Consider the following 9190-nt stretch of genomic DNA (forward strand, 5'->3'; position numbering starts at 1 on the left):
AGGTTCGAAAAGAAAGTAATAAATAGCAAAGTAAACATAAAAGGCATTTCGGCGATGCTCTTATTATATTAGATATGTTTTCTTTGACATCAAAAATAAATACAAGATTTGTTCTTATTGAGTAGATACAGTAGATCTTCTCTTTTTCTTCTCTACAAGTTTCATGGAAATTCTATACATAAGTAGGTATAAACAGCTGAGCAAAAACCTTTCTCACCTTTGATTTCATGAAACCGCAGGTTGATCATAGCATCAGTAACTCGTCAACATGGGTCAGAAAAACAGAAAAAGGTGACCGGTCACTACAACTGGCATGCTGCGGTGTTTTTCCTTGTCTAGATGATATTTGTCTGCAGCCATATTTACAAGAACACCGCATCAATGTCCGGAGAACATGAGGTTCACTTGCCTTATTTACTTGCACAAAGCTTTTCTCTTAAGCAGAAATCCTGCAGAATACAACACCCGGATTTCTTATTTACAGCTCATAATAGTTGAACTGTTCTTTTTTCTTTCTTTTTTTTTTTTTTTTTTCTTTTAAACATCGAAGTAGTTAACGCAAAGGAAGGAGGATTATGTATTTGTTTAATTCCATCTTTTCTTTTCTGGTTTCATAGTCGATCGTTGTAACATGAAGCACGCGCCTTGTGATCACTAGCAGCCCTTTGCGTCGTGGAGTGGGTCGTAATCATAAGCATCCCCTGCCTTGACGAACCTCCCCTTCACCCTTCTTCTTGTGTCTGCCCGGACTTTACGAGATTCATACCTGATCTTCTTCTCAAATCTGTTCAAAAAGATTGGAGGGGTAAGTAGTTTAAACAATTTAAAGGATTAAAGGAATTAATATCGGCTCCAAATGATCAACCTATCCAGCATTTAAACCTACTTATTCAGTGATTTGATCTGCTTACGCACATTAATGACTCAAAAACCTTTATCTCACAAGTTAGATGGATTCAATCTTAATCTCCTACCTCATGTTGTGACAGAAACTAATGAGATGCACTGTTGGGTTGCAGAATAGAACTTGTGTAACAAGATTCTTCAAGTTGAAATAGTGGACGTGCGAAACCAACACGATCTTTTAAGTAGATTCCTACTAAAACGTAGGACCATTTGAAATTACACGGACCGATCAAAGGTAAATTAGATATGGTACAACAAACTCTTTCTACATTTTTGGTTGGACCAGGTTATTTCTTCAAGAGGTAAGATGTCCACGTGGCCTTGTAAAAACTTTAAACAATTGTAATAGCCTATGTTCAAAAAGCATGGTACAGGCACGTAATGGTTAGGGTGTTCATGGCGGACGACAGATGTTACACTCTTTTGAACCTATTGCGTCTACTGAGGATTAGTCACTAATCCGTATTTCGAACTAAAAACTAAGTATTAACCATGCAACCAACAGCATCTTGTGGAATTCATCCAAAAGATAAGTCTTCAGAAGTAGGGAACATAAAGTTTGATGGTATGAAGTTGAAGTAACAATAAATGATGATATGATGTTGAAGTAACAATAAATGAAGAAGTTTGTGACTTTGAAAAATCATTGTGACTTTGAAAATAAATTAAGGAAAGCAACATCAATTAGCCCTCCTACATGCCCACATTTTCAAACTTCATGTTCAGCGTTTTCAACATCAATTAGCCATCCTACGTGTCCGCATTTCAAACCATAGTATGCTACCTCCTCTCTCTCTTTCTCTACTAGTGACAAAGATTACAGCCACAACAGCAACATATTAATATTCATGATTATATTTCGATCATTTATAATAGGAAAAAACTTCAATGAGCCCTCCCATAGTTCACTGCATTTTTATTTTGCCCCCCTGCAGTTTGAAAAGTTTCGTTTTTGCTAATCTGCGGTTTTGTTTTAATTTCACCATAGGGATCAGAGTAGGAAAATGCTACAATTTACAATTCATAACGTAGTAAAGTGCTATATTTACGAACCACAGGATGGAAAAATGTAGCATTTTACTAGTTACTAGTGTACAATTTGCACTTACCATCCCGTGGTATGTAATTTACAACACGTTGCCACCCTGTGTAATGACAGATCGTTAAAATGAGAAAAACAAAGCTACTGGGTAGCGAAGCAAAACTTTTCAAACCAAAGGGTGGGCTAATCGAAGTTTACTCTTGTTAGTAACAAAAGTATTGTTGTAATGTTATGGTGTAGTCTACAATTGAAAATACCTATGCTATGGCATTATCATTGCTGAAAGTGTAACAGAGTCTACGGTAAAATGGATAAAATTCTGATCACTTACAAGCAAAATATTTGATCCAACTTACCTCCTATTTTTCTTTTTCTCCTTGTAGCGCATCACAGCACTATCTCTGCTAGCTGGCGAGAATGAAGAGGCCTCAGGACCAGCAGCGTACCATGGCGGGTCACCGACAGTAGCCATAGACGACATCCCACAATCTCGATAGTCTCCACGTTTGCTATCACTGATCAAGCCAGAAAATGAAAGAGAGAGGGCTGAACAAGCTTGCATCGAAGGGAAACATGGGATAGGATCGGAATCGACTCCTGGATTCGACATCAAAGAATCTGCAGATGCTGCGGTGCTGCATGCTGCATGCGTCGATTCAACCTGTCCAGAAGATGATGCCTGCAAGAATACAGCGACCAAAAGTCATCAGTTATTGATAGAGCAATAAGATAATGCTTACATAACTATGCTAAAACCAACAATAGCACAAAGAAAGGCATGCAGTCCTGGACCAGGAAAAGAATAATTGAACTGCAGTAAATGAATGACTAAGTGTAACCGAATTACATGGTCAAACTTAGTCATACTTGGTATCTACATAGTCTTGCTTCCTCGATCATCTTAGATATGGAGTCTAGTTGATTCTTTCCCCCACTTTAAGACGAAAGTTTATCTATCGACCTATTATTATAACCTATACAATTAGGAATAGGTTAATCTTCCTTACCTAAACTGATCAGCATGAGAAATAAATATTAGCAAATGATGCTTGTACATGTTAGCATTTACAAGGCCTTTTTTAATTCGCACTTGATCAATGTTTGGTGCCACAACATCACCCATGTATCTTTACAAGCATGTTGGATTTAACCCACCGAGAGAGACATCTGGGTTATGTTGCACAGATGCAGGTACGAGAAATGGACACAATATGATGTGGATTTGGCAACACGGCAAGTTCTAAAACCCTTCAATATGATTTTGAGTTATACGGTGATAAAGCTAATACATAATACATGCTATTCGTAAAACATACATATATTTAAAAATATGTTACATGATTAGAAAACATAAAGCAATAAACTTACTAAATTTTGCAAAGATGCAAATCTAGTCAAGCTTTGTTGATCAAGAAACAAAATTTTGAGCATACAAACATTAGTACTCGAGTATATAGACCACGGATCCGTGATGCAAGTGTCATCCAAATGCATAAGTAGGATGGCTTAAATAGCATGTTTTCGATCTGGATCATTTAAGAATGAAATGCTTCCCAAATTACACCCTAAAGACTTCCACACCACATCCTCCAAATATCCCTCACATATCCTTCAATTATCCCTCAAGTATCCGAGCATTTTCCTAACTATTGAAATGTTGAGTACCCGTATCAAGTATCTGACACATAATGGAGATGTATCGGATGATATAGACACGGCAGCCAACATGAAGTATCTATAAATCTTCGTATTTGGGACATGGGTAGAGGAATGAGATTGCTATGCCTCTCCTTTCTTTCCTCCTATTTATTCGAGGGATCAGCCAATGAGAGAAAAATCCAAAATGTATTTTCTCGTTCTTGTGCTTTGCATATTGTTTCTCAAAAAGGAGGGGAAAAAAACTTTCCAATTCTCTCCCAAGAAACAAAGTTCCCCACAAATCTCTTTTCTACACTTGAGATTCTAAAGGAGAAATCCAATTCACCACAAGCCTCTCCTCGATGCCATGCCAACCGGGAGGGATTGATAGATCGCCAAGTGTACCTCGAGAGCCATCACTGTCTGGAGCCTTCCGCATGCCTGACAACTCTTTAACTACGTATAACTTGTAAGTACTAAGTGATCTCCATATCTAGCCTGTAGAGGCCTGAGAGGTTGCTACTCGGGACAAAGGAAAACCACAACCAAAAATTGACACCTGAGTGAAAATGTCCTCATTATGAAATTAGTCTTTTGGCTCTTACCCATTTTTCCATGGTCGTAGCTCTGCTAAACAACTGTTTGCCATACAATTTGGCTTTAACTAAGGTCACTGTGACATCAGATATGAAAATAAAAGACAGGCAAAAACTAGAAATTAATTGACGACTGTCTTAACAAAGAGAATAAAAGAACTGCTGATATTTCCAAAGAACAGCAACAGTGCCACAGAAAAAAGAGAAATTACAAATACAACAGATAATATTCTTGATAAAGAAAGTCACCATACATGCACATGAACTTTGAAAGTTGTAATTACTGTTGCTGGCTTAATCATTAGTGGAAATTTAATTTCATTATTTTGGAATGGCATGAGGTATCATGTAGTTGAATTGAATGAACATCATAATTACATATGTCAGCGTTTCAAACAGTTGAACAGTTTGTGCCTGGCCAAGATACTGCACAGCACAAATGTAGTAGGGGGAATACATGATGGGCACAAATGCTACTCACATGAAGTAAACTAAATAACGCAATTCACGTGAAGTAAGCTAAATAAAACATAGGCTGATTCGCTAGTGTCACAATTCAACACCCCACCCTTACCACCGCCCTCTGACCGTGTGGCACGCTCCCTTTATCCCAGCATAAAAATTTGCCCCAATTTGAACCCTGCGGCCTAAAACTTTGGGATGATAATTGAATTTGGATGCAAGAATCCACTGTAACGGTTTAACATATCATGTTTGTTCTATAACTGAACATCTATCTAAGTTGCAAGTTGTATTATAGATGTAGACTTAAATAAAAGAGAATTTTCTTATTCACTAGAGTTATCAAAATTAGCTGTTTGTAGGACAATTTGTTGGATATATTCATATATTGGACTGTATTCCATTGAATATAACCGTTGCCATCCACCAACTTGTTCCTACAAAGTCTTTGATCCGAATTCAGCGAACATCCCAAAAATTTCAGGGCTCTCAATTCAGGACACAAGCCAATCTGAATTCAGCGATCATGTCCATGTGTAGGGTTTAAAGTGATTCAATTATTTATACAAAGGGGATTTGAGACACAAGCCAAAGTGCAAGTATGGCATTTGCAATATAGCCAAAAATCTGTCGAATTCAAAATCATCATGAAAATATGCCATAAACAGAAGGAAAACACTAGAATATGCAATAAACAAAAGGAAAGCATATGGAAGAATAAGCAAAAATAAGAGAACTAAGGAACTACAGTACTTTGGATGACCTACCTATATATATTAGGACATTTGCATTAGTTCTTTTTAAGGAATGCACATGAGACTAGTTCGACATCGAATAACAAATAAGCGAATAAAAAGCTGATATATAATAATGGGTCCAAGCCTGATAGGCTTAAGATTTTGGTTGATTTGATTCAATTAGATATGTCATATCCTTGGGCATTGAGCCTGAACCAAGGACTTTCTAATGAATGGGTATTAGAGCAGATAGTTTCACAAAGAAGGAAAAAAAAAAAAAAAAATTGTTTATTCTTAGTCCAATTTGCAACTGCCGCTACATGTTCAGGCTTTTCATGGCTGCTGTTGCATTATCTTATATTTAAATCATGCTATCCAAATCATTTTGATGTTGCAAGGAATACTAACATTATCAATCAATTATAGGGACGGCAATTTCCCCTACGGACCTGGGTTCCCACAGGGATTCACCCCGAATGGTGTAGGGATGGGGAGAATTCTGTCCCAGCGGGAAGGGGACAAGGAAAAAATTTTCCCCACTCGTGGGGACAGGAGGAAGCGGGGGAGGAGATACTACTCCCTGCCCCACAAAATCCCTGCTCCCCAAAAAATAATGTATATGTTATTATATATTATTAAAATAGTTATAAATATAGAAAGCTAATTTTAATATTTTTTTATATATTTTAAATTTTATCAATGTTAGAACAATTATTCTACGGCAGGAAAACAAATAACTGCTTATGGAGTAGTATTATATCAGGAAAAAAGAAAAAAAAAAGGTTGAGAGAGAGAGAGAGAGAGAGAGAGAGAGAGAGTTATGTAACAATACCTCTGCCATCAATGCACCCTGACAGTTTGAGGTGGTTGCTGAAATATCCATTTCAAACAGACTATCCATTCCGGCATCTCCAAATAGTTGCCCTGATTCATTCTGAGATCCACCAAAGAGTTCTTCGTAGTTCTCGAAAGACAAATCAATATCATCCACATTGAGGTCTTCGTACAAGTGATCATCCTTGCAGGTTTCGTGCCCATTTGTCTCGGTACAACATAACTGGCATGCGGAATTCAACATATAAATCACACCATATAGTTATAAGTAACCACCTTATTATTATTGTTCAATATCAGCAAACCTAATAGACACAGCCTCAGGCAAAACTTGCTTTACCACTTCTCCTCATATTTAAGATAAGATGTAACATTTAGCTTAAAAGTCACTACGTTATACATAACAATGACCAGAAGACAATTAATTTGCTTAAAAATCACAATTGCAAAAGTTCCCATTATTCAAACGAAATATGCACCAAATAGGGTAATGCGTGTATGAACATAGTTCCAGATCAGATTGCACACCTTTGGTGTTGTCGGATCAATCAACCTAGCCTGTTGATCCGAAGTAAACGGCAAAGGATTCTCCACAAACTTCAACGAGGATCCAACGGAAGTACTCAACTCGCCATTGGCTCCAAGATCATTATCCCTACCATTTGAAGGTCCGCAACAATTGTCAAAACTATTAGTGCCAACGCTTATCATTCCCAAGACCTTTTGACAATTCGAATCTAATATAGGCGGAATCTCTAAAGCAAAGGACCAAAGCCTGGAGAGCTCTGCTGACGAAGGACAACCCGAATAAGAATTGATGGGCTGCATCTTATGCCCCAGAGCGGACGCTGATCCGCCATGCCCACTCCAGTCACAACCGCGGCAAAGGGATATGTTTTCCTCGATGCACCGAACAATAGCTGGCTGCGAATTGCATCGCCCGCAAAGGAGAGTGCGCAGGTGGCGGCACGAGAGGGCGTTCGCTGCGTGGACACCCCGGTCGCACGATAAGCACAAACAAGCAGCGTCGGGCCGGCAGTATATCATAGATCTTTGCTTCCCACAAAAATCACAGAGAAGGCCCATTTTTTCTTTGCAAGTACCAACAAGAAAATCAAAAGAGCCTATGACTTATAGGGGTGAAAAACCTTCCTTCTTTATAGTCAAATATTAACACCATTCAAGAGAATGGAATAGATGTATGTTAACATATGATTGCAATAAATATTCACAAAACTTAGAACCTAATGACAATTTGAGGGCAATAACAATTAGAAAATGGAGATGATCCAATAGGTATTCTAAAATCTGCTTATCCCATGTTTCTTTCAGCTAAATTATACTAGCAGAATCTACTTCAAATCTGCTACTTTAAATAAAAAATAAAAAAAAAGCTTTGTTTTTTTTTTTAATCCCAGAAATTTAAAGGAATAATTTGGCTTCCACACAAAGTGAGCAAAGGAATCCACAGCAAATATTTGTAGTGGAGTCTACAGAAGCCATATTTGTGACCAGAATCTGCACAACAGAGGAAACAAAATTATACATAAGTAAAAAAAAAAAAAAAGAGAGAAAAAAGGATTATCTCTGAAAATAGAATTAGCCACACAATAGAATAACTCAAGCTATTTTACTTCACTAATAAAAGCCCATCAGATTAGGTAATCCACTAAAAAAATAAAGGGATAAAATTTATTACTTAAATAATGAAACATATTGCAGATAAATCATGGCAAAAAAGAAGAAAATCTCACACAGCACATGAGGTTTCAGGAAAAAAACAGAAAAAAAAAAAAAAGGGGTTCAGCAAAAGAGTGAAACCAAATTGAAAAAGGGAGATTGATTCACTTATTTATATAATTTTGAGAACCCTAAAAATGTAAAATGATTCAACTAAAAGCACGTAATACTCCCACAAAACAAAAATTGAAACGAAAAGGTAAAATTTTTTTAGTAATCCACTGCTTAAGAAACGGAAAAAAGTAAAATGATTCAACAAAAATACCTTAAAACTCCCCAGATAAAAAATAAAAATAAAAAGAAAAGTAAATTTCTTGAGCAATTCACAGTTTAAACAACCCAAAAATATTACTAAAAAGGATATAAGAAAAAATACCTGATAAAATAAAATTTTTCAGAAACCCATCATCCAAAAAAAAAAACCCAAATAAAATTAAAAATTTGTAAGAAAAGAGTGAAATGATTCATAAAAAAGTACCTTAAACTCCCCGAGAAAACCATTAAAAAGAAAAACGAAGATCAAATTTTTGCTAAATCCACCGTTGAAACGACTCAAAAATATACCAAAAGCTCCACGAAAAAAGGAGAAATGATTCATCAAACATACCTCAAAAAAAATCCCCAGGAAAAAACAAAATCGGAGCTTTCTCGCCTCTTCGCACCTCCCCACACTTAATCACTTCAATATTCTCGATCGAGAGAGAGAGAGAGAGAGAGAGAGAGAGCTTAAAAAAGAGGAGAATTTGAGAGGGGAGAGTGGGGCCCAATAAGGGGGGGGCTCGTGAGTGGGGCCCACTTGAGCTTTTTCCCTTTTTAATTTTTTTTTTATTACGCTTTTAGTGGCAATTTCGTAGATAAGGGGGAACATGGGGGGCGACTGTTGGGATCGGGATATCCAACGGCTCCGGATCGGAATCGACGGCGCGCACGTGCGGCGACCTGTTCCACGGCGCGTGAAATGTCGTATTTGCCCATCGTCCCCCTTCTCCCCTATCCGATGCTCACGGCCCCGGAATGTGTGGCCCGTTTACTCTCAGATTTGGACTTGATGTTATTATCTTAAAAAAACAAACACACCTGTATATATATACATTGATATTATAAAATAACATCTCTTTTTTTTTTTTCCTTTAATTCCTTCTAATCATTTGGAAATGTACGTAACGATATATAAAGTTGGGCTACTATACTTTTATAAGTATAAATTTTTTTGTACTTATAAATTTTCGACCGTT

The 9190-nt window shown here is 37.1% G+C and overlaps 1 protein-coding gene across 2 annotated transcripts; it reads right to left on the bottom strand.

Moving 5' to 3' along the window:
* On the bottom strand, positions 32-8698 carry LOC109724875 (zinc finger protein CONSTANS-LIKE 9-like). 2 transcript variants are annotated; one of them, XM_020253831.1, is made up of 5 exons: positions 8563-8698; positions 6744-7733; positions 6214-6438; positions 2305-2627; positions 32-784 (listed from the first exon to the last, which is right to left on the bottom strand). In XM_020253831.1, the coding sequence occupies exons 2-5, from the start codon at positions 7299-7301 to the stop codon at positions 655-657; spliced, it is 1236 nt and encodes a 411-aa protein (XP_020109420.1). In that variant the 5' UTR covers positions 7302-7733; positions 8563-8698; the 3' UTR covers positions 32-654. The 2 variants fall into 2 exon arrangements, with proteins under 2 accessions (XP_020109420.1, XP_020109419.1); XM_020253830.1 differs by lacking the exon at positions 8563-8698 and adding an exon at positions 8434-8500 and having other exon boundaries at positions 645-784.

Source organism: Ananas comosus, linkage group 19, assembly GCF_001540865.1.
Source record: "Ananas comosus cultivar F153 linkage group 19, ASM154086v1, whole genome shotgun sequence".
NCBI lineage: Eukaryota > Viridiplantae > Streptophyta > Magnoliopsida > Poales > Bromeliaceae > Ananas > Ananas comosus.

Excerpts from the sequence above, each read along its gene's own strand:
- LOC109724875 (XM_020253831.1), bottom strand. The coding sequence starts at position 7,301 with ATGGGCCTTCTCTGTGATTTTTGTGGGAAGCAAAGATCTATGATATAC. Across the intron at positions 2,628-6,213 it reads AGGGTGCATTGATGGCAGAG|GCATCATCTTCTGGACAGGT; the intron begins GTATTGTTACAT and ends GTATTCTTGCAG. Across the intron at positions 785-2,304 it reads GAGAAAAAGAAAAATAGGAG|ATTTGAGAAGAAGATCAGGT; the intron begins GTAAGTTGGATC and ends CTTTTTGAACAG.